This window comes from Muscardinus avellanarius (genome assembly GCF_963383645.1).
Source record: "Muscardinus avellanarius genome assembly, chromosome: 3".
In the NCBI taxonomy this organism is placed as follows: domain Eukaryota; kingdom Metazoa; phylum Chordata; class Mammalia; order Rodentia; family Gliridae; genus Muscardinus; species Muscardinus avellanarius.
In genome coordinates, this window is record NC_137788.1 from 42,364,071 (window position 1) to 42,389,603 (window position 25,533).

Here is a 25,533-nt window from a genome sequence, read left to right on the forward strand (position 1 = left end):
AAATAAATAGAGTTTATTTAGAAAATGCTAGGCTGCTGTAGTTCTCTTTAAAAACACAGATAAAGTGGTTTGTACCCATGCTGCAGCTGGGATCTTAAAAGTAGAGCAAGTAACATATCTGGGATGGCAGCAAGGATCAGAGAAAAAGACTAGAATCACAATATCTGACTTCAAACTATACTACAAAACCATAGTAATAAAAACAGCATGGTATTGACATAAAAACAGACACATAGATCAATGGAGCAGAATAAAAATCTCAGAAACATATCAATCCACACACTTACAGCAAATTGATTTTTAGCAAAGGAGCCAAAAACATAAAGTGGATAAAAATAGGCTTTTCAACAAATGATGTTGGCAAAACCGGTTAATAGTATGCAGAAAAATGATAATCAACCCTGATTTCTGACCTTGCACAAGAATCAACTGAAGATGGATCAAAGACATGGAAATAAAACCAGAAACCTTGTAGCTTCTGGAAGAAGGCATAGGTCCAACATTTTAACATATATGCACAGGTAAAAACTTTCTCAATAAGACCCCAAGGGCATAAGAAATCAAAAAGAGGATCAATATGTGGGATTGCAGGAAACTGAAGAGCATTTGTACAGCAAAGGAAACTATCCATAACTTTGACAGAGAGCCAACAACCTGGGAAAAATTTTTTGCCACCTGATAGAGGACCAATATCTAGAATATGTAGAGATAGAGAACTAATATCTAGAATATATAGAGAACTCAAGAAATTCACCACTAAAAGAAACCCAATTAAAAAAATGGACAAATAAGCCAAATAGACACTTCATAAAAGAAGAAATTCAAATGACCAATAAATGTACGACAAAATGTTCAAAATCATTAGCAATCAGAGAGATGCAAATCAAAACTACCCTGAGATTTCATATAATTCCAATTAGAATGGCAAACATTCAAAACACAAACAACAACAAATGCTGGCAAGGGTGTGGAGAAGTGGAAATTCTAATATATTGTTGGTGGAATTGCAAATTAACAATCACTTTGGAAAACAGTATGGAGGATCCTCAGAAGAATGGGAACAAACCTACCCATATGATCAAGCAATACCACTTCTGGATATCTACCCAAAAGAACAGAAACTAGACTAATGTATGTGTATCTATGTTCATAGCTCCACAATTCACAACTGCCAAACTATGGAAGTTGTGAAACCAGCCAAGATGTCCACCAACAGATGAATATGCTCAGTGAGATTAGCCAGTCACTAAAAGTAAAAAATCTGATGCTCTCCCTAATAGTGGAAGCTACTGAGAAAAAGGGTCAGAAGAGAAACTCTAGAAAGAGAAGGAGAAACCATAGATGAGCAAATAAGGTGACCTAACTGAGGGGGATGGGAGGGAGACAGAGGGAAAATCCCTAATGTGTATGATGTTCATTCATAAAGATATCTAAGTCAATCACTAAGCCATACATAAGAAGGAGAGGGGGGAGAAAATGGGGTGAGAACTGGGAAGGGGTAAATGAGTGATGTGTGTATTTATGCCTCTACCATCTTGTAACAAATTAAGATGTATCACCACAATAAACCAATGAGCCCATAGGAAGGAAGGAAGGAAGGAAGGAAGGAAGGAAGGAAGGAAGGAAGGAAGGAAGGAAATAATAGTAAGACTTTGGGAAACAGGGTCAGTGGTTCAGCCTACCCCCTTCCCTTAAAACCTTATTCAGTTCTAACCTCAGTTGCTACAGGAAAGTTTAGGGTGTATTTTTTTTTTTGTTTTATTTTCAAAAATTTAATTTTTCTTAAAAGCTAAATTTTTATCATTGATGGAGTATACTATCATTTTCCCTCATTAGTTGTTTATTTTTAAGAAAATATCTGAAAAATACCTATGTCAAAATACCCATAATTTATCAGTTTGTTATTCTTTTTTATTTGATCAGTTTTAAAATTTTTATTATTTTTAAATAATGTTAGAGGATGTTGAAAAAATAATACAAAAAATCTCTAAATGTTAAAATTTTTTATCTTTTTTCTTTTTATTTGGTATATTGTAATTGTATATGATAATGAGACTTATCGTGAATCAGTTATATATGCACATAACATTATTTGGTCTGTTTCTTTGACCATTTTTTCCTTTTCCTTTCCACCTCTCTTCCCAGATATCCTTATACCACTTCCCTGGTTGCTTCATTTTCTTGGGTCCATTTTTCTTTCCTTTTTGTTTCTCTAGCTTCTATGTATGTATTTTAATTAAAGGAGTTCATTTTCTCATAATCTCACAAAGTAAAATTCAGAGAAACCCACATTAAACTCCCAGAGGTAGGAGGCACAATACAATATATGAGCTATGGCTTTGGGCTCTGTGGGTCTATTCCTGGCTTCATCATTAACATGGTAAATAACTTTGGTTTGAGATTTTTAGTACAACTTGAATATACTTTAATTGTCATTTTGTGGTATGAATCATCTTATTAAAATATAATTATCAAGGAGTTAAATTTATTTACTTAATTAGAAGTCTGTTGTCTCCTCAATATTTGTGTTTTCAGAAGTCAATTCACATATGTAAATGGAAGGGTAGTGATGGGAGAATATATCCTCTAGCATAACAATACCTAATTACAAGATTGCATTAGTGCACACAGTACCTGTAATCACACAAAATTTTATCTAATACCAAGAAATCCTTTGCTGATGTTTTAACAGTAAAGTCCTTAAAACATGATTTTTCAAGACAGACATTTTTTTTCTGCCCTACATGTAATATTTGAAATGAAATATTAGAAATCCTCATGTTACTATTTAGATAAGTAATAAAGTCAAAGAATTTCCAGAAATAAAAACAATTATAACAATAGTAAAACTCATAAATAATATACAGTGATAAAGGGATTAATGGTTTTCAAATGCATTTTATGTACACTTTTTCCTTTGATCTTTACAATGATAAAAAGAGAGGAGAAATTAATAGCCCTTCTTCATGAAGAAATATAAGCATCAAGAATTGATTCTACATTTGGGGGAATATGTGGAAACATTTGCAAGGAATCAGAGATAAACCTCTTAAGAGTACTTTTTCTAGTCTTTCCCACGAGAAAAGACAAAATTTGGGGAAGGTATTCAAACTTCATAGCTTCAATTTTTTTTTCACCTCTACCATGGTCTAGAGAATAGGGTATTGGTATAAAAGAAAAGTACAAGATTATACTGAAGGGAAGCACTAGCATGGATTTAATAGGGTCTGGGCTTCCCACAGACACTATATACAGATCAAAGATTGCAGCCAGGCTTAGACTCAGAAGAATAAAAATTTTGTTCCACTAATATCCCTTAGATGCATTTTTGCAAAAGACAACATGGTGGAACACAAAATTACAGTCATCTACCTAAAATCAATCATATGAGATTCCCAGATCTGCTACACAAAAGTCATTTGATATTTGAAAACAATTGTTTTTCACTGACAAAGATGTAATATTTATCATATGTAAATATGATGCTTTGATTTATATATAAATTGTAAAATGACTAAATCAAGCTGAAAAAAACATGCATAACCTCATGTGCTCAATCTTACCAACCTAGGCCCCTGAAAATTACCAATATACTCTTTACTTCTGTCAGTTCAACTTTTTTAGAATCTACACATCAGTGAAATTATGTAGTATTATTAGCCTTTGTAAGACTGGCTTATTTAACTTAACACAATGCCTTTCAGATTTATTCATTTTATCACAAATAACAGGATTTCCATTGTTTAAAGGCTTAGTAATATTGAATTATATACATATACCACATTTCCAGCCATTCATTGATGGATATTTTGGATGACTCCATATCTTAACTACTGTGAATAATGTTGCAGTGTACATGGAGGTGCAAATATTTCATTGCCTTTAGCCATATACCCAGTAGTGGTAGTTCTGGATCACAAAATAATTTTATTTTTTTATTTTTTAGCAAACTTCATACTGTTTTTTATAATGGGTATAATAATTTACATTTCCCCCAACAGGGATAGAGTGTTTCCTCTTCTTCACATCCTCATCAATACTTCTCTTTTTTGTTGTAATAATAGCTATGCTATTGGAGGTAAGAAGATGAGTGATATTGAACTTTTTTATCTACCTATAGGCAATTTTCATATCTTCTCTTTAGAGAAATCTTTTCAGGTCTTTTGCCAATATTTTAATCAGGTTATTTGTTTTCTTGCTGTAAAGTTGAGTCATATATATACATATACATATACATATACATATACATATACATATACATGTACATATATGTACACACATATATATAATTTCAGATATTAACCTTTTTAAATATATTTTTACTTAAAGTCTATTTTATCTGATAAAATTATAGCTATCCTTACTCCTTTTTATTTTAACTTTTATGAATACCCTGTCTCATTGCTTCATTTTCAGTCTATGAATGTCTTCACCATAAAAGGATCTCTTGTAAGCACCATATTGTTGGATCTTGTTTTGTTGATTTTGGGTACAAACAAAACAGAGGCTTGCAGCCGATTAGAGATATCCCTTGCCTGCACTGACTAAGAACAATATTTTACTGAAGAGGTTCTAGGTAACTAATTCAAATTCTTATTATATGAGACAGATTTATGAAGCAAATATATAACCCAAGCACAAGACCTAATATTAAGAACAACAAATAGACATGGAACTACAACACAAAGAAGAGGATGCTAAGACAACATGGAAACAAACTTAAAAAATTGTTGTTTCCTCATTCGTCTTCATTCTGAAAACATGAGACTAAGCCGGGCGTGGTGGCACACACTTGTAATCCCCGCGCTTGGGAGGCAGAGACAGGAGGATCGCGCAGGTTCAAAGCCAGCCGCACTGGCTTAAGAGACCCTGTTTCCAAATAAAAATATAAAAATAGGTCTGGGAGTGTAGCCCAGAGGTAGAAGGGCTTCCAGGAACCCCAGTACCACCAAAAAAAAAAAAAAGGAAAGAAAGAAAAAGAAACCATGAGAATAAAGACCAATGAGGAAACAATAAACTCCCAAAACCCAACAATAATGGAGTTCATGAATACAGAGCAGCAGAAAATGCCAGAATGAAAATTCAGAATTTTGGTTTTCAATATGATCTAAACTTTTAGAAAATAAACAAGAGAAAGTATATAGAATATAAAAACCATATTTAGAAAGAAATCAAGGTCCTTAATAAGAATCAAAAAGAAGCCCCGGAGTAGAGTGCAAGATACAATAAATGAAACAAATACCTCAATAGAAACCACTCTAGCAAACTAGGAGATAGAAAATAGTTTCTCTTAGATTATAGATTATTCAAAAGTGAGCACACAGTGAAAAAATTATAGAGAAGACCAAAAGACAATACAACCACTAAATTAAAAAAAATATAGGGAGCCAGGCATGGTGGTGCAGGATTATAATCCCAATACTTGTGAGGCTGAGACAGGATGATCGCAGGTTCATGGACATCATCAACTACTTAGTGAGGACCTCTGCAACTTAGTGAGACCCTGTTTTAAAATAAAGAATAAAATGGGGCTACAGGTGTTCTCAAAGGTAGAATGCCTACGGGGTTCAACCCAGTTTCACAAAAACAAAAAGAATTATTGAATAATATAAAGTGACCTAACATGAACAATAGGCATTGAAGAAGGAATAAAACAAAAATCAAGAGCATTAGAAACCTCTTCAGACATCTAAAATGATAGAATACTCAACTATGAAAAACAAGATGGACACCCACATACGGGAAGTATGCAGAACTCTAATAAGACAAGATCAAAGAACTTCACACCACATATTAATCAAACCAACTAACATGGAGGTCAAGGAGAGAATCTTAAATGCATTAAGAGCAAAAGAATAGGTAACATTCAGTGCCAAAAAAAATTAAGAATCACTTTGGATTCTTCAATCCAAATCATGAAAGCCAGGAGAAACTGGTGTAATGTACCCCAAACCTTGAAAGAAACAAGTTCCAACCAAGACTGCTATATTCAGCAAGAATATCTTTCAAAATTTAGAGAGAAATAAAAACCTTCCTAGATAAGCAGAAACTAAGATAATTCATGATTACCAAGCCTGCACTAGAGAAAATGCTTAAAGAAATAAAACAAGAAGAAGGAGGAGGAGGAGAAGGAGGAGGAGGAGGAAGAGGAGGAGGAGGAGGAGGAGGAGGAGGAGGAGGAAGAGAAGGAGGAAACAAAGGTCTTATCCAGAGAAGGGGTGAACACTACCAGATGGGCAACTGAGCAAAGAAGGAATAACACTATAAGTAATATAAAATTTATCTCAAAATGACAAGAAATAAAAATTCTCTTTCAATTATAATATTGACTATCAAAGCTCTATGCTCTCAAATTAAAAGGTATAGACTGAAAATAAGGATTAAAGAATATAATCCAATTATATGCTTCTTGCACGACACTCATTTTGCAGGAAGGGATACACATAGGTTAAAGAAGAAAGAATAGGAAATATATTTTATGCAAAGAAGACCAAAACCAAGCCAGAGTAGCAACTTTCATATCTAACAAAGCAGACTTCAAGTCAATGTTTATTAGAAGAGAAAAAGCAGGTGACGCTTTGCTAATAAAAGAATAATATATCAATAAGATATAATGATAGTAAACATGAATGCCCCAAATGTGGGCACAACCACTTTTATAAAACAAACTATTTGGGACTTTAGGTTTCAGATAGATCCCAATGCAATAATATTGGGAACATCAACACACCTCTCATAATCTTTTAGACAAAAAATCAGTAAAGACTCTTCAGACCTGAAGAACACTATAAACCTAATGAACCTAATACAAATATACAGAATATTCCAACCAAAAATACCTGAATACAACAGCAGAATATTCTTCTCAGCTGCTTATGAAACTATTTTCAAAATAGAACATATTCTGGCCACAAAGTAAGTACTGAGACATTTTAAAAATATCTAATTTCTTACATCTTTTCAAATCATAATGGAATGAAGGTAAAAATCAACAACAGAAAGACCCAAAGTAATTACATATATACATGCAGATTGAATTTTATACTTTTGAAAGAGGACTGATTCATAGAAGAAATAAAGAGAAAAAAATTAAATCCTATGAAAAAATGAAAATTAAGATACAATATACCAAAATCTATGGGATACTTTGTTGGTTTTTTGTTGTTGTTTTTTTTTGGTTTTGTTTTTTTTGTTGTTGTTGTTATTTCGTTTTGGTGGTACTGGGGTTCCTGGAAGCCCTTCTACCTCTGGGCTACACTCCCAGACCTATTTTATATTTTTGAAACAGGGTCTCTTACGCCAGCGCAGCTGGCTTCAATCCTGAGCGATCCTCCTGTCTCTGCCTCCCAAGTGCGGGGATTACAAGCGTGCGCCACCACGCCCGGCCTATGGGATACTTTGAAGGCAATTTTAAGAAGAAAATTTATAGCACTGAGTGCCCACATAAGAAAAAACAGCAAGTTCTCAAGTAAGATTATACTATTCTATTGTTCTGAAACTTGCTAATAGTATTTTCATTTTTTTTCTTCTAGTGAGTTGCTAGAGGTGAGGCCTGTTCAATTTCTTGGGCCCCAATCACGAAGATGCAGAGAATTTTTTTCTCTAAACCTAAAATTGAAGCTTGAGAAAATTCACCTGAGAATGTTGGTACCTTAAAAATTTGGCATTATTTTTTAAATTTCTTAAAAGAGGTCTTACTATTAAATAATTACTTAATAACTTAATTTTTATAACTAGTAATAACAAATAATAAATGAGATAGATTATAAGGAATCATAAATTTATTACTTTATATGTTCATGCCAATAACTCAAGATCCAAAAGACAGTGATTTCCTAATGGCCCTACCATTAAATGATATTTTTCTCTCCAGAAAATCATTATTTTTCCTGGATTTGATTTGGTAATCTATTAAATATAGATGATAATAGCTTTTGTAACATCATCCAATTACTCACTCAATCAACAAACATTTTCTGTGTTTGTTGGGGACACAATGGTGAAGAAAAACAGAAATAGAATCCATCCTCATAGAATTTATACTTTAAGCTGGGCATGGTGGAGCAGGCTTGTAATCGCAGCACTTGGTATGCTGAGACAGAGGATCCCACAAGTTCAAAGTCAGTCTCAGCTACTGAAGGAGGCACTCAGCAACTTAGTGAGACTCTGTTTCCAAATAAAAGGATAAAATAGGTCTGGAGGTATAGCCTGGAGGTAGAAAAAGCCCCTGGGTTCCACCCCTAGTACCACCAAAAAAAAAAAAAGAATTTATACTTTAATGTAAGCATTAATCAAATATTATAAAACAACAATTTAGTAAATAATAGTATAATAAGCATTAAACAATTAACAAAATGCAAAGTTGATATATGCATCAGAATTACAAAATCAGAACTTCAGAACTAAGAGGTATCTTTGAGATAATTTAACACAATCCTTTAATCTCCTAAAAAAATCCACAAAATGTGAAAATATTTTTTGGAAAGTTAAAAATTCCAGATAAATGAAAAGCGGCATTACTGTTAGGTAATTTTTTTAAAAAATTATCCAACATTTACAATTAGAAACTAAACATCACTGGGGCTCAGCATCATTGACCTTCACTGTGGCCTAGAGTAGAAAAATTAATAGTAATATCTCATTAACCAAAATAAACTATGCTCTGATTATGAAGGTCATAGATGAGGGCCCAGGTGGAGGAACAGAAGTTCAGGAGAGAGATAATTTGTTGGTCAACAGTAAGAGAGTCGTCTGGGTCTTATAAAAAGTTCCTATGTTCAGAGCTGGCTTAGAACAGACTAGATTAGCTTATTAGCTGAGTGACTTTGAGAAAGACTTCTGTTCTTTATTGTTCTGAATTTTCCCATCTGTGAAATAAGGGAGTTGGCTAATAATGGGCTCTAACCTTCAGTAAACCCACCACAACTAGTGAAATCACATGGTTTATCTTTTCCTAAGGAAACAGTAACCTAAACAGTGAGCCAAAAAGTCAGATAGGGGTTCAAATCCCTACAAACTTCTAACTATGTAACCTTAGGCAAGTCACTTAGGCCTAAGTTTCTTCAGCTGCTAAACAAGAATATTAATGATTATATCATATAACTATTGTGAATATTAAAATTGTTGAGCTATATAAAGCATCACACATGGCATATAAGTAATTTCCTTTCTTTCTCCTTAGTCTGGAGATAATAATACTGATCATAGGCAATCTCAGCCTTCTGATGATATAATTCATTTAACCCAACAGCTCCAATGTATCCAAACCCAATGATTCTGCTAAGAATTGAAGATGACAGAGAGAAAAAAAAAAGTCATGGATTCTGCTCAACATACTTATAATTCAGATGGAGCATGGGCCAAATATGCCAATTTCCTAAACACAAGTCATTTATGATATTTAGGATGCAAATGGAAAGAGAACATCAGAGTGAGGGATTTGAGGATTAAAGAACACTTCCTAGAAAAGATACCTCTGAAAGATGAATTAATGGATTGACCAGATCTGCCAGCCAGAAACATGAGGAAACGCATTCAAGGTGGAAGGAAAGCATATGTAAAAGTAAGGTATAAATGTGTGGGGCAGGTTAGGTTTAGCTGGAGGATAAGTATTTTTACTATTTAATAACTATTATTAAATAGTATTGAGTGCCTCTGTATGTCAGGGGCTATAGTAGGCATTATTTTGTTTGCTGAGGAAAGTTTTATTTTCCTTAATTTTTAGGTACTTAGAAAGGTAAATTATCCTGTCCCAAGTTTTCATAGCCAGTTAATGTCAGGGCTGAGTTACAAAAACATGTATCTATTCCTCCAAAGACCACTTTTTCTAAATTATGAGTAATGAAAAATTCAGCTAGATATTACCCCTCTAAATATTAAAATGAAAATTAGCATTTTGAATTTTAAACATGGGAGCCATTGGAAGTTTCTCAGCAAAAATATGACATTGATGAAGACTCTATTACACAGAGAAATGTAGTAAAAATAATGTTTTAAGAGTTTACAATTTGTAGCTAAACTACCTTGAATTGAATCCCATTTCTGCCACTTACTACACCTATGGCATTTTACCCAACTCAGCCTGGCTGAGACATGTCATTTCCTCTGTTAGTTTTCTACCCAGAACTAATCTCCGACCCCACCACCTATGTAAGACAGTGGGGCAGTATGGCCTTCCAAGAGCCCAGGAAGAAAGAAGAGTGGAACCAGATAACAAACGGCAATAATAATGTCTACCAAAGTCGCATAGACAGGAATTAGCAAAGATGAGGTACAAATTTAAGGCTTCTATTCTCTATTTTAAAATTATTTACTAGTATACCAGAGTGTTTTTCATATTGTGAAAGGTTTATTATGTTTTAAAGACAAAAAGTAAAGAAAAATAAAGTTCTCAAAGTTGCTAAGAATTATTCTACACCTCTTCTCAGTGCTAACTAGTTATTTTGTTTCACTGCACTGTCCAGCTGGAGGAAGGGATAATACATTGCTGCTACTGAAATACACTGGAAATAGCTTTGAAGAAATAGTTGGCTCACACAGAGATGATACATCTTCAGTAAAACAAGCTGGCAGACATTGAGGTAAATTGAGAGCCTATACATCTGCTGATTGACTGTGAATGTCTTCACAAGTTTCCTTGTGTTTACAGAATGAATTGTTCCAGAAATACTCCTTTATTAAAAATAAGAAGGACTGTCAATTTCAACAGTCTTTTTATGATAAGTGATTTACATTTTCTTCGTAGTTTATAGGTGTCTCTATAAATGCCTATTTCAATTGCTTTTCAATTTTTGCCTTTCTGTGTCAGTTGGCTGTGTGGCTGCTTCAGTGATACATTCATCATTTAACAAAAATGTCCTGACCACTTTCTGTGTATCTGACACTATGGTATGGCTAAACAGGATTACTATATACAGATATGTGGGGTGTGTAGCACAAGCACACTATATTATGGGCTAAGACTGGCTCAGTAGAAGGATGTGTTTTTCTTACTCTAAGGTTCTTGAGGAGCTACCTGGAGCCTTACTGCTAGGATACAGAAATAGATATGACAGGCTTTATTTCTAAGGATCTTATACTATAATAGGAAGATAAATAAACATGCAATTATATTAAAGAGTTATAAATGCTATTATAAAAAATCCCAAGTTGTGAGGATAGCAAAATATAAGGGTATCTAAGCTTACTGGGAAGATCAGGGGAAGTTCTCCAAAGGGAGTTACAATTAAACTGAGCCCAAATAGATAGTTGTTAAAAGATTGTTTTTATATAAAGAAAGTATGTAATGTCTCCCAGAGAAGGGGAACAATTTCAGAAAAAAAAACAGAAAAAATATTATTTAATGTGAGGAACGACGACTACAGCATTTTTACTGGATAAAATTGGAAGTTAAGATCTAGGAGATAAGGTGAGAAAAGGAAAAGAAATCAGGAAAGATATTGAAGGCTCTCTAAAACTAAGAACCTTTCTTTGTTGTTGTTTTTTATTTGTGGTACTGGAGATTGAACTCAGAAGCATTCTACCTCTAAGCTAGACCCCCCAGAACTTTTTATTTTTTTGTTTTGAAACAGGGTCTCACCAGGTTGCTGAAAGTCTCACTAAGTTGCTGAGGCTGACTTTGAACTGGTGATTCTCACATCTCTGCCTCCCAAGTACTGGAGTTACAGGCATGCACCACCACACCTAGCTAAGAAGCCTGTATACATATACATATACATATACATATACATATACATATACATATACATATACATATACATATACATATACATACATATATATGTATATACACACACACACACACACACACACATACATACATACACACATATTATTGGTAATGTGGAGACTTAGGGATATAGGGAGTACTCTCTTATGACTTTCATATGATACCATTAGAGGTATTACAGAAAATTATTTGTTAAGTAATCCAATTCATATTTTTAAGGAATAAAATGATATCCTCAGAAAAGTTCTTATGACTCTCAATTTGCTAAGCAAAAATGTCAAGTAGACAGACACTCTCATAAATGCTACAGATCTCTATTCTCAATGATTTTATAAAGCTCAAGCTTGTCTCATATAATAAAAATGATAATCGAAACATAAATTTTAATATAATAGGCCATATTTTAACAGATTCCATTTACATCACCATGCACCAGGCATTATTTATGATAGTGCATGTACACCTAATCTTGATGTCGTGAAGGTGACCCAGGATTGTCAGGAGGGAAAGGCAGCTGAGCCAGCAAAGGCATTTACACTCACCCCCAGTGAGCATTACTAAGCTCAGCTTCGCATGAAGGGCAATCTGGGCTGCAAAGATGCAGAAGATTAAACTGGGGACGATGAGAGTACTGAACTAGCTATCCAATACCAAGGCACAAATCCCATTCTTAAAGGAAAACACATCCAAAGAGGGCAAAATAATATAAATTACAAAAGTCTTTGGAGATCAAAGGAAAAAAATTCAGCAGAGTAGAAATGGGTATTAGCAGCATGATCATAACGCAGTAGTTTTCATTTGATACCATAATGTCTGTCTCTTTTCTTTCTCCTAAGTTTTGTGCAGGAAGGATCAAGAGTTTAGTGACAGGAAAACGAGGTTCAAAGGACAGTTAGAGTCGTTCACTTAAAAACATTTATGAAAATTCTACTCTAAGAAAGGCCTGCGCTAGAACTTCCAGAAATACTGTCTCACTTAATAGAAGAAAGTACTACTACCCTTGTTTTGTAGATAATGAAACTAAGGCAAGTTGAGCTTTAGGCTTGGTAGAAAGCCCACATATAGTTTCTCCTTATGAACAGGGATTCCTTTATCAAACAATAATAGAAAAGGAGATGTAAATTTATTAAATAACAACCTTGCAGTGATTTCTGGAAATGCTTAAAATTGTAAATATATGATTTTAAAAGGCAAATGTACAGTGGAAAGGTACTGCTACCTCGAGACAGACAAAATTAGATTGATACTTTATTGTAACAGAATCTGTCCCTTTCTCAATCATCTACCTACTTTTGCTATTATACACTAAGTCATATTGTTTCTCCTTCTTTCACTCATTCTACAGATCTGTACTCGGTGCCTATCACATGTCAAGCTCAGTGAAATGGCCTCAAGTACAATGGGGCTTCAACTCTGTTGTCCAGAGACTCGGAGTTTTCTGGGAAAGCCCTATTACTAAACATATAATTAGCACACTGTATAATAAGTGCTATGATATAAGGATGTTTGGGGAGGCTACGTAGCATAGAGTTAGGTCCAATGTGGAGGCCAGTACATTGGAAAAAAACTCAAGACCTTTGTAATAAAAAGTAAAAGCCGAGGCTGAACAGGCTTTCTTAGCTCTAAGTCCTTTAATGGGTAGTTTTCTCTTCAAGGCCTGTTGCTCTATGATCCCAAGCTTTCCTTTATTCCTTCAGTCAATGCTTACTGAGCACCTAGTGCATGCTACACACTGTGGAGGTACTGAAGTTACAAAATTGTATAAGACAGAGATATATCCTACTCTCAGGAGTTTGTAGTCTGATTTAAAAAAAGAAATGTTTATCCTTTGAAAAGATTGCTAAATTGTGTAATATCAGCATCAGTAAACACAACTTGACTTTTGTACACCCTTACTGTGACTTTGGACAAGTCATTTCAGCTCTCAATCCTTAGTTTTCTCATCTGTAAAATGAAAATAATATTTGCCTTATTCAAGCCACAGATTATTTTCAGTACTGAAAGCATAAGGAGCTTGAAAACTACAAGGGGATGTGGAACTATAATGAATTTTATTTGTCACCCTCATGATTAAAAGAAGGCTCTGATTTAATTAAAAGTATGAATCACAAATTAATGCAATTGTATTACTTTCTAATGCTTGCAATAACTAAAAGTAGGTCAATAAACTACCATTTAGTAAAGATTATTTGAAGGCTTACCTAAAACCATGGATATGAAGCATTCATACTGATTTGTACAGGTAGATGCTTCTGAACTTTTCACATGTTGTCAGATCTCTGAATAATTTCTTACAAAGAGATGTATACAATTACTTCCTTTACTAAGAATAAGTTTGCAGAGAAAATGCAAACATTAGCCTAAGTTATTATTTTCTTTTCTTTTTTTTGTGGTACTGGGGATGGAACCCTTCTACCTCCAGGCTACATTCCCAGACCTATTTTATATTTTATTTGGAAACAGGATCTCTTAAGCCAGCAAGGCTGGCTTTGAACCTGTGCGATCCTCCTGTCTCCCTGTCTCCACCTCCCAAGCTTGGGGATTACAAGCATGAGCCACCACGCCCAGTACCCTATGTTATTTTTATGTCAATAGAAGCTGTACTAATGGGTTTCTACCTTTTATAAATTAGAGCAATGAAAACTTCACCATAGCACAAAGAAAAAGAATTACTCCTCAGGACAGCAAACCTCACCCTTGTCTGTACCAGTTGATGCCTCTATGGTCTTGGGTAAGTTCCTCAACTGCTATTTAATTTTCTAGTAACTAAAATATGGGAAATAATTATGGACACATGACAAGTTTCTTGTGAGAATTAAGTGAGATTAAACATCTGAAAATGTTTTCCTTTTAATCTGTAAAGCAATTTAAAGATGTTAACTGCTATTAGCAATTTAAAGATGCTGATATTAATGCCATTACCATATATATATAGTGTGATATATATATATATATATATCTCACTATATATATGTACACACACATATATATGTATTTAATTCAACTTCATTACTAAAAGGTATTCAAAAAATTGTTATTTTGCCTTTATACCTCAGTTTGTCCTTTCTTACAGATGAAATAATGAAGGCTAAAGGGCATAAGACAAACTGCACAAGATGAGGAATTATAAAATATAGATTATAATATTGTTTTCATCACCAATGGCTTTGAAGCACTGTGGAGTCACCTGCTTTAATATGCCTTAGGATTCACTTTTGAAAACTGAAGTAAACATTCCCAATAGATCACAGTGAAGCCATCAAAAACACCATATGGAAAGCCACAAATCCGGCTTCTGTAGAACACATTTTCTAGGTCCAAGCCAGATAGACAATTCAAAAGGAATTCACCAACAAAGGAGATGACTGTTCCCACCAGATGGCATGGATCTGAGCTTGGTGGGGACTAATAACGGATAGTAGGTGAGGCCTCCAATCCTAAGAAGTGGATAGCTACAGAAATTAGACTGTTGTTGTTTGGCCTCATGTTTAACCAAGTCCCTGTGGCTGTTACTGTGGGGCAGTGACTAGGGGAGTGTGGAGGTGGAAGCCCCAGTGTAGTTTAAAACACTTTTGTAGTATTGACAAACGGGGTCTTGCTCCGCCTCTGAGAAACTGAACAAAGCACAACCTAGTACTCCTTTGGCAACGCCAGGTCAATGTTGGAGAAAACTGACTTGATGCCATCTATAAATATCTCACTCTTTCTTCCAGTGATCTCTGGGAGCCTATGACAACCTGCTCATTCCTCCTGCCTATTAATATCTGACTCTTTCCTCTGATTGGGGCTGATTTATCATTAGGCACTGGAGCTCAGAGCCTAACGGCTTCCAAGAGTCTTATGAAATGTTTTGAGACTGGAAAAAATGCTTACTCAAAAGTAAAACAGCTCTAGAAAACCAAAATTAATAAGTATAGATTAATTAGCTATACAATTTTAACTAGCCAACTAAAATTCATTCAACTCTCTATACATATATATATATATATATATATATATATATATATATATAATATTAATTTGAAAGGTCAGCACAGTTTAAAGTTTGACAAAGAGAGACAAAGCAAAAAAGCCTAGGGCTTTAAAAAGTCTTAATAAGGTCTTACCTCTGCTTACATCTCAACTTTACCCTGGACTTTGAATACCCTGCTTCCAATATCTTGATTACTTGGCTAATAAGTTCTGTGGCAGACTTTGGGTTTCTAAATCCTCATGCTGACTCCCACTGCTGACTTGACTGCCTGATCTGATGCCACTTCTACATGCTCAAATACAATGATTTTCAAACACAAATAGCACTCCTCCCCCTTTTAATACCTATTGACAATTATTATGCTGCCTCTTAGCTTACAAGGTAGAAATTTGGCACTTACTGAAGAAGATCATTCACTTCATACAAGTTATAATTGCCATTGAGAAAAATTCATAAGGCTTTGTTCTAGAACTGCCAGTAACTGTCCCAGTCTAGTCACACTTCTATGATGGCACTGACCACACTGAATTAGATTTTCGGTTTATTGTAATTGTCTGTTTATCCCAGGCTGACCATATACCAAGTAACTTAAGCTCTCTGAACCTAATTTTTCTAATCAATGAGATGGGTATAATACTAATACTTACTCTATAAGGCTATTGTAGGGAGTAAATGGAATAATATGTGTAAAACCCTCAAAAAGTATCTGACACACAGAAAATGATGTATAAATTTCCTTTAATTATAAACTTTTGTGTCTTTACCATATTTAAGCGTGTGATTCTCAAGCTTCCATGTGAATAAGAATCACATGGAAAACTTATTAAGATGGTTTTCTGGACCTCCAGAAATTCCAAATTAGAGGATGGGAGTAGGTTCCTTGAATTTTCATTTTCAACAATCTGACAGGTTATACCAATGCAGATAACCACAATTTGAAGACCACTACCCTAGACTGTTAGTAATACATAGAGAACAAAAAAATGTTTCATTTTCATCTCTTCAACCACATTCCCAAACACTGACTAGTACTAAAAACAAGGTCTATCAGCACAAAGCAGATGTTAAATTACTATTAGCTGAATGCAAAAACACAAGACATCACCTGTGCCCTAAGGGAGCTCTAAAATGTACATGGAAAGTCAAGGACTTTTGTAATTAAAAAGTGTACATAAAATGTCAAATACTTATAAATGCCACATATAAACATGTTGGTTGCTGAGAGGATTCTGGGAATACAGAGCCATGAGGACCTGCTTGACATCATATTTAGAACTCCCTCGCTCTCGCTCTTGCTCTCATAGGACCGGATAAGAGTCTGCTATTCCAATGAACTCCGAACTCTAACAACCTACGTGAGGAAGTACTGTAGCTACCATATAAATCTGACCTACTAGTATATTGTTCCTACTTCCCAAAAGATTCTTTCCTACTCCAATCCTCTTCTTCACCTACTTAAATTCCAGCCCCATTTCAAACCTTAGCTTAATGGTCACTTCCTCAGAGAAATCTCCCTGTGTCACTACCTCGTGCCCATCATGCCTTCTCATGCTTCTCAGTGCTGATCTACGCTTTGGTCAGCACCCAGTATCCCATTCTTATTTGTCTGAATATTTAATTAATGCTTCTTTTCCCTACTATACTATAAGCTCTGTAATGATTAGTGGCTAATTTTGCTCAGCTTCATATCCTCAGCCCTGCCCATTACCTACTTCATGATACGTTCTCAATAAACATCTATGGAATAAATAAAATCAGTCTCTTTTCTTGACCTTTAAAGTTTTTACTTTGAGTTTTTAGGGGTATTTTTCAACTGCAAATTAACCATTTCACCTTGTCCCCGACAGTTTATTCCCCTTAAGCTATACAGTGATCATGACATTTCTCTAACCACTAGCTAGTATCTCTTCTCTGCCTCAATCTAGTAAGACCTTCCTACTATACTGTAGAAAATACTGGTACTGATTGGATAGCTGCTATTACTGGTACCAAGACAGTACTCATTGAAAAATGTTCATCACTGGTTCCAAGCAGTCCATTCTGTTGGACCCAACTCAGAAACCCAGGCACTGGGCACCAAATTAAGGAGGTATTTCTGTACCTGTCTGTTATTCACCACCTTACATGTAAACCACTTATTCCTATTTGTTCCCCAGTCCTCATTCTTTCCTCCCCCAAAGGCTAAAATACTAACTTTGCTACCTGTTTTCCCTTGTGATCCTCACTTCATACTCAGGACGGAGTGCACTCGCTTCACAGCTCTGACAGGCTTCTCTTGACAGTGCTGCAGGCTCTCATCTTTAGTCATGCTGTCTCAATCTTCTTAGAAAATACCTCCTCTCAGCCCAGCGTGGTGGCGCAGCTTGTGATCCCCGCGCTTGGGAGGCGGAGACAGGAGGATCGCGCGGGCTCCAAGCAGCCTCAGCTACTCAGTAGTAGCTACAACTACTCAGCAACTTAGTGAGACCCTGTTTCCAAATAAAATATAAGATAGGTCTGGGAGTGTAGCCCGGAGGGAGAAAGCCCCTGGGTTCCATCCCCATTACCACCAAAAAAAGAAAAGAAAAGACCCCCTCTCTTCTTATTATATCCACTAAGATCATATTTCAGCACTAATAAGGGCAAATCAGCTGGTATCACCTCAAGCCTGCTAAGTGATCAGGTGTCACCCATGCTACCTTAACTCCACCTTGCCAGATATATTCTGACACAAAGGACACTCTGCTTTGTAACCAGTACACAAAAGAAAATCCTAATTAAATTACTAAAGATTAGACATAACACAAAATTAGAAAAGAAACTAGACACCACTCCTTCTAATCTCTCGTTTTTATAGATGAAGAAACAAAGGAGGAAGTTTGGTTTAATTTGCATAGTAAGTCAAGGGCAGGGTATGCCTCCTTAGCCCCTCTGCAAGTGTTCTTTCTTTCAACTTTATCAAAGTACTAATGTTTGTCCTCTTCCTACACAAAGAACACCTATCTTCCTGCTCCTTGGACATGTTAAATCCAGAGTAGATAGGAAATATCTTAGGAATAAAATGGGTATGTAGAAATGCATAGAAATGTATTAGAGAGTAATAGTGTAGAACCCTTGCTGAAAAAAAATCAACTACAACAATCTGAAATTCCTTAATTCAGCTTAATCACTTTTTATCATGATTAAGACTATTCAATTAACCCTTTCAATGCTGAAATCAGCTATATTTTCCCAATGATCAATCACAATTATCACCTATAAATCATATAGTGTGGTAAAAGGGTATCACTGGGAGATGATTATCAAGAGACAATCTTAGGAATCAAAAAGACACAATGGAACAAGTACAAGATTTAAAACGAGGATTGGGTCAGGTCAGGTCTCCATTTATTACATATATAACCCTGGACAAGTTCTAAAGTTCTTTGAGCCTGGGTTAGAATTCCTCATCACACATCTCAGAGTTATAAGAATTAAATAATTCGAGTACATAAAATATTGGTCCAAAAACATTGGTCCTTTTCACTCTATTTGAAAAATATGATACAGATAATCTTTGACTCATAAGGGTCCCATTTGTATTTTTTCACTTTACAATGGTATGAAGCAACAAACATTCAGTAGAAACCTCACTTTCAATTTTGATCTGTTACTGAGCTGGCAATATGCAGACAAGAGTGAGCAGTGGCAGTGAACTGCAGCTTCCAGTGAGCCACACAATCACAAGAGTAAATAGTCAATACTCCATAGTGTACTGTGTTGCTGAATTATGATGTTTGGTAGATCAGGTGTGTTAAATGCATTTTACTTAACATTTTTAATTTATGATGGGTTTATTTGGTATAAACCCATAGTAAGTCAAGAAACTTGTGTATTTGCTTGTTCTCTTTTAGGCTGACTTTAATTTCCCTAATGTAAGGATATTAATTTATACTACTATTACTAATAATAGCAAATACTCGGTGCCAGTTCTCTTCTATACATATTAATTATATGGATTCACATCATCCCTGTCTGGCAAGTATTTTAATAATCTTATTTTATTTTTCTAATTTTTTATCGGTGCATTGTATTCATACATCATAATAGGATAAAAAAAAACTTGCATAGACATACATGCACACATCGCCCAGTTAACACCTACCCCATCCCCACCTCATTCCTTCCTCATCTCACCTTCCCACACTTGGCTTAGTGGTTGACATCAGTATGTTTGTCTAAGTAAATCCTATGCTTTATAGAATTTCCTTCTTCACCCCTCCCATCCCCTTAGTTAGGTTGCCTTATTTGCTCCTCTATAGGATCTCCTTTTTTTTTTTGTTGTTGTTGTTGTTGTTAGTACTGGGATTCCTGGAAACCCTTCTACGCCTGGGCTTCACTCTCAGACCTATTTTATATTTTTATTTGGAAACAGGGTCTCTGAAGCCAGCAAGGGTGGCTTCAAACCAGCGCGATCCTCTTGTCTCCGCCTCCCAAGTGCGGGGATTACAAGCGTGCACCACCACGCCAGGTTTAGGATCTCCTTTTTTTTTTTTTTTTTTGTTTGTGTGTGTGTGTGTGTGTGTGTGTGTGTGTGTGGTACTGGGGTTCCTGGAAGCCTTTCTACCTCCGGGCTACACTCCCAAACCTATTTTTATATTTTTATTTGGAAACAGGGTCTCTTACGCCAGCGCGGCTGGCTTCGAACCTACACGATCCTACTGTCTCCACCTCCCAAGCGCGGGGATTACAAGCGTGCGCCACCACGCCTGGTTAGGATCTCCTTTTCTATCTAGAGTTACTCGTATGAGACATTTCTCTTTAGCTTTCAAATATTAAGGAAAGCATCCAATTTTTTATTTTTTGTGACTGACTAATCTCGCTTAGCATATGATGGAAATTGTTCCATCAATTTCCCTGAAAATTATGTAATTGAGGTTTTTTTATGGCTGAGTAAAATTCCATTGTGTACATATTGCACAGTTTTGTAATCCATTCATCTGTTGTTGGACATCTTGGCTGGTTCCATAGTTTGGCAATGATGAATTGTGCAGCTATGAACATAGATACATATGCACTGGTTTGATAGTTTGGTTTCCTTTCTTTTGGGTAGATACCCAGATGTGGTATTTCCAGATTAAATTGGAAATTTGTTCCCATTATTCTGAGGAGCCTCCATACTATTTTCCAAAGTGGTTACACTAATTTGCAATCCCACCAACAATGTTTTAGAGTTCCCTCTTCTCCACATCCTCACCAGCATTTGTTGTTTGTGTTTTGAATGATTGCCATTCTAGTTGGAGTTAGGGGAGTCTCAGAGTAATTTTGATTTGCATCTCTCTGATTGCCAATGATGTTGAACATTTTTTCATGTATTCATTGGTCATTTGAATTTCTTCTTTTGTGAAGTGTCTAGTTCATTTACCCATTTTTATTGGATTATTTGTTTTTTTAGTGTTGAATTTCTTGAGTTCTCTGTATGTTCTAGATATTAGTCCTCTATCAGAGGAGTTTGGCTCTCAGTTGAGGTTCTTGACAGTTTCCCTTGATAAACAGAAGCTCTTCAGTGTAATGCAATCCCATTTACTGATCCTCCTTTCAGTTTCTTGTGCCTTTGGGGTCTTTTTGAGAAAGTTTTTATCTCTGCCTATGTGTTGCAGTGTTGGACCTATGCCCTCTTCAAGGAGCCTCAAGTTCTCTGGTCTAATTTCCAAGTCTTTGATCCATCTTGAATTGACTCTTGTGCAGAGTGTGAAAGTGGGATTTATTTCCATTTTTCTGCATATGGTTAACCAGTTTTGCCAACACCATTTGTTGATTTTGTTGAACAGACTATCTTTCTTCCAGTGTATGTTTTTGGCACCTTTTTCAAAAATCAATTGGCTGTAGTGTGTTGGTTTGTTTCGGAGTCTTCTATTCTGCTCCATTAGTCTATGTATCTGTTTTTGTGCCAGTACCATGCTGTTTCTATTACAATAGCTTTAGTATAGTTTAAAGTAAGATATTGTGATTCCTCCTGCATGGTTTTTGTTGCTGAGAACTACTTTGGCTGTTCTGGGTTTTTTGTTGTTCCAAATGAATTTAAGGACTGATTTTTCTATGTCTGTGAGGAATGATCTTGGTAACTTAATGAGTTTTGCATTGAATCTGTAGATGACTTTTGGAAGTATGGCCATTTTGATGATATTTATTCTGTCTATCCATGAACATGGAAGATCTTTCCATCTTCTATGATCTTCTTTGATTTATTTTTTCAATGTTTTATAATTTTCTTTATAGAGGCCTTTTACCGCCTTGGTTATGTTTATTCCTAAGTATTTTTTTGGGAAATCCTGAGTGAAAGTGTCTTCTGGATTTCTTTTTCAGTGGATTTATGGTTTGTGTACAGAAAAGCTTCTGATTTTTTAGGATTGATTATGTATCCAGACACTTTGCTGAATTTGTAGATTAGTTCTATAAGTCTTTTGGTTGAGTTTGTTGGGTCTTCTAGGTATAGTATCATGTCATCTGCAAATAGTGAAAGTTTGAGTTCTTCTTTTCCTATTTGTTTTTTCCTTTGACTTCCTTTTCTTGCCTTATTGCTCTAGGGTCTCAAGTACTATATTGAAGAGAAGTGGTGATAATGGACATCCATGTCTTGTTCCTGTTTTTAGGGTTAATTCTCAAGATTTTTCCCCATTTAATATGATGTTGGATGTGGGCTTATTGTAGATTGCCTTTATGATGTTGATGTTGTTCCTTCTATTCCTATTCTCTATGGTGCTTTTAGCATAAATGGATGTTGGATTTTATCAAATGCTTTTTCAGCATCTATTGAAATGATCATGTGTTTTTATCCTTGGTTCTGTTTATGTGATGAATTACATGGATTGATTTTCATATCTTATTTTTTTTTAAGGTGTGCACTTCATTGAACTGGTCTCAAGTCAGTGTAACAGGTAAGCCCTGGCTGCCTCCACATCTCAGCCCACTCCCAGGGAGACCAAAAGCCTTCATACATCTCAAGTTGGGGGACAAAAAGTTGGGGGGCCTTGATGGCTGACCATTTAAAATAAAACAAAATAAAAAAGTATTAAGGCGAAGATTAAAAAAATTTGCATTACATAATTTACACAAAAGCAATGCTGTCACCTCCCCTGTGTGGACTCAGGCGAGGACTGGGCCATCCTCCTTGAAGAGGAGTGGAGCGGCTTTTGGGAGGGCGAGGAACTTCCTGTAACAGTGCATCTCACTATTATTTGGAATGACTATTAAAAAAAAAGAACAATGTACAACCAAAGTCCTAGGCCACATTGTTGAACTTTGGGGATGCTCGCTCCAACCGACTGCTGTCACCTTCACCGTTCCAGTTTTTAAATCCTGAGTCAAAAGCGCCAAGACAAAAAACAAAAACAAAACAAAAAAGGAAACAAATAAACCCATGCCAATCTGATCTCATTTTTCTGCGCATTAGGTTTTGTCAAGAAAGGGTGTGACGCAGCTAAGTAACAGTCCACCTAGAAGCATTGGCGGTGCACGATGGAGGGGCCGGATTTGTCGTACTCTTGCTTGCTGATCCACATCTGCTGGAAAGTGGACAGCGAGGCCAGGATGGAGCCGCCGATCCACATGGAGTACTTGCGCTCAGGGGGAGCGATGATCTTGATCTCCATCGTGCCAGGAGCCAGGGCTGTGATCTCCTTCTGCATCTGGTCCGCGATACCTGGGTACATGGTGGTACCACCAGACAGCACTGTGTTGGCATAGAGGTCCTTGCGGATGTCAACGTCACACTTCATGATGGAATTGAAGGTAGTCTCATGGATGCCACAGGATTCCATGCCCAGGAAAGAAGGCTGGAAGAGCACCTCGGGGCAGCGGAATCGCTCATTGTCAATGGTGATCACCTGGCCGTCAGGCAGCTCGTAGCTCTTCTCCAGGGAGGAGCTGGAGGCTGCAGTGGCCATCTCCTGTTCGAAGTCCAGGGCAACATAGCAAAGCTTCTCCTGGATGTCACGTACAATTTCCCTCTCAGCTGTGGTGGTGAAGCTGTAGCCGCGCTCAGTCAGAATCTTCATGAGGTAGTCTGTCAGGTCCCGGCCAGCCAGGTCCAGACGCAGGATGGCATGGGGAAGGGCGTACCCCTCGTAGATGGGCATGGTGTGGGTGACCCCGTCACCGGAGTCCATCACAATGCCAGTGGTACGGCCAGAGGCATACAGGGACAGCACAGCCTGGATGGCCACATACATGGCTGGAGTGTTAAAGGTCTCGAACATGACCTGGGTCATCTTTTCACGGTTGGCCTTGGGGTTCAGTGGAGCCTCAGTCAGCAGCACCGGGTGCTCCTCAGGGGCCACACGCAGCTCGTTGTAGAAGGTGTGATGCCAGATCTTCTCCATGTCATCCCAGTTGGTGACAATGCCGTGCTCGATGGAGTACTTGAGTGTCAGGATGCCTCTCTTGCTCTGGGCCTCGTCACCCACATAGGAGTCCTTCTGGCCCATGCCCACCATCATGCCCCGGTGCCGTGGGCACCCCACGATGGATGGGAGGACGGCCCGGGGGGCATCGTCACCAGCAAAGCCGGCCTTGCACATGCCGGAGCCTTTGTCAACGAGGAGCACAGTGATGTCGTCATCCACGAGGAGCTGGGTGGCAGGTGTGGACTGGCGGCGGTGGAGCAGCGAGGGGACTGTGCTCATGGGGTGGACGCTATCTCGGCCTGATTTTCATATGTTGAACCAGCCTTGCATCTCTGGGATGAACCCTACCTGGTTATGGTATATGATTTTATTGTTGTGGTTTTGAATGCATGTTGCTAGTATTTAGTTTAGCAGTTTGCATCCAAGTTCATCAAAGATATAGGCCTGTAGTTTTCCTTCCTTGAACTGTCTTTATTTGATTTGGGCATTAATGTGATGTTGGCTTCATAGAATGTATTTGGGAGAGTCCCATTTCTATTTCATGAAATAGATTGAGGAGTAATGGGATTAGCTCTTCTATAAAGGTTTTATTAAATTCACTTGGAAAGCCATGTGGTCCTGGAATTTTCTTTGACGGTAAGGTCTTTTTTGCTGTTTCAATCTTTTTGATTGCTATTGGTTGGTTTAAATTTTCTATGTCTTCTTGATTCAGTTTAGGAAGGTGTATTTATCTAGACAGTTGTCCATTTCTTCCAGATTTTCCATTTTGTTGAAGTATAGTTTTTCAAAGTGGTTTCTGATAATCCTCTGCATTTCTGCACTGACTGTCAGTAGTGGTCCCTCCTTTCTCATCTCTTATCTTCATAATGTGGGTTGAGTCTCTCCTTTTGTTAGTTAGGTTGGCTAGTGGTTCATCTATCTTATTCATTTTTTCAAGGAACCAGCTTTTGGTTTAGTTGATTTTCTGGTTTTTTTTTATTCTCTACTTTGTTTATTTCCACTATGATGTTAACAATTTCCTGTATTCTACTGGCTTTGGGATTAGATTTTGGGGGTTAGATTTTTCAAGGTCTTTGAGGTGTGTTATTAAGTTATTTATTTGATTGTTTTCTGTTTTTCTTATGTGAACATTCAGTGCTATAAATTTTCCTCTTAATATTTCTTTTAAAGTTTCCCAGAAGTTTTTATATGTTGTATCTCTATTTTAATTTGTTTCTAGAACTTTCTTAATTTCACCCCTTACTTTTTCTATGACCCATTCTTTATTTAGAATTGTGATGTTCAGTCTCCACACGTTTATGTGGTTTCTTTGGGTCTTCTTATAGTTTATTTCTAATTTCATTCCATTATGGTCTGAAAAGACACAGGGAAATATGTCACATTTTTTGAATTTTCTAATGCTCACTTGTGGCCCAGGATGTAATCTATTTTGGAGAAGGTTCCATGAGCAAGTGAGAAAAATATGAACT

General features: G+C 36.4%; 2 protein-coding genes across 2 annotated transcripts in view; both read right to left on the reverse strand.

Annotated features, from left to right (window-relative positions):
* AGBL4 (AGBL carboxypeptidase 4) overlaps window positions 1-25,533 on the reverse strand; it is a gene marked incomplete at both ends in the record, with an annotated part of 1,136,473 nt that overhangs the window by 838,080 nt on the left and 272,860 nt on the right.
* Window positions 23,156-24,277, reverse strand: LOC308260696 (actin, cytoplasmic 2-like; the record flags this gene model as incomplete). Its single annotated transcript, XM_080692162.1, has 1 exon — window positions 23,156-24,277. Exon 1 carries the CDS (start codon window positions 24,236-24,238, stop codon window positions 23,156-23,158), a length of 1,083 nt encoding a protein of 360 aa, XP_080548288.1. The 5' UTR covers window positions 24,239-24,277.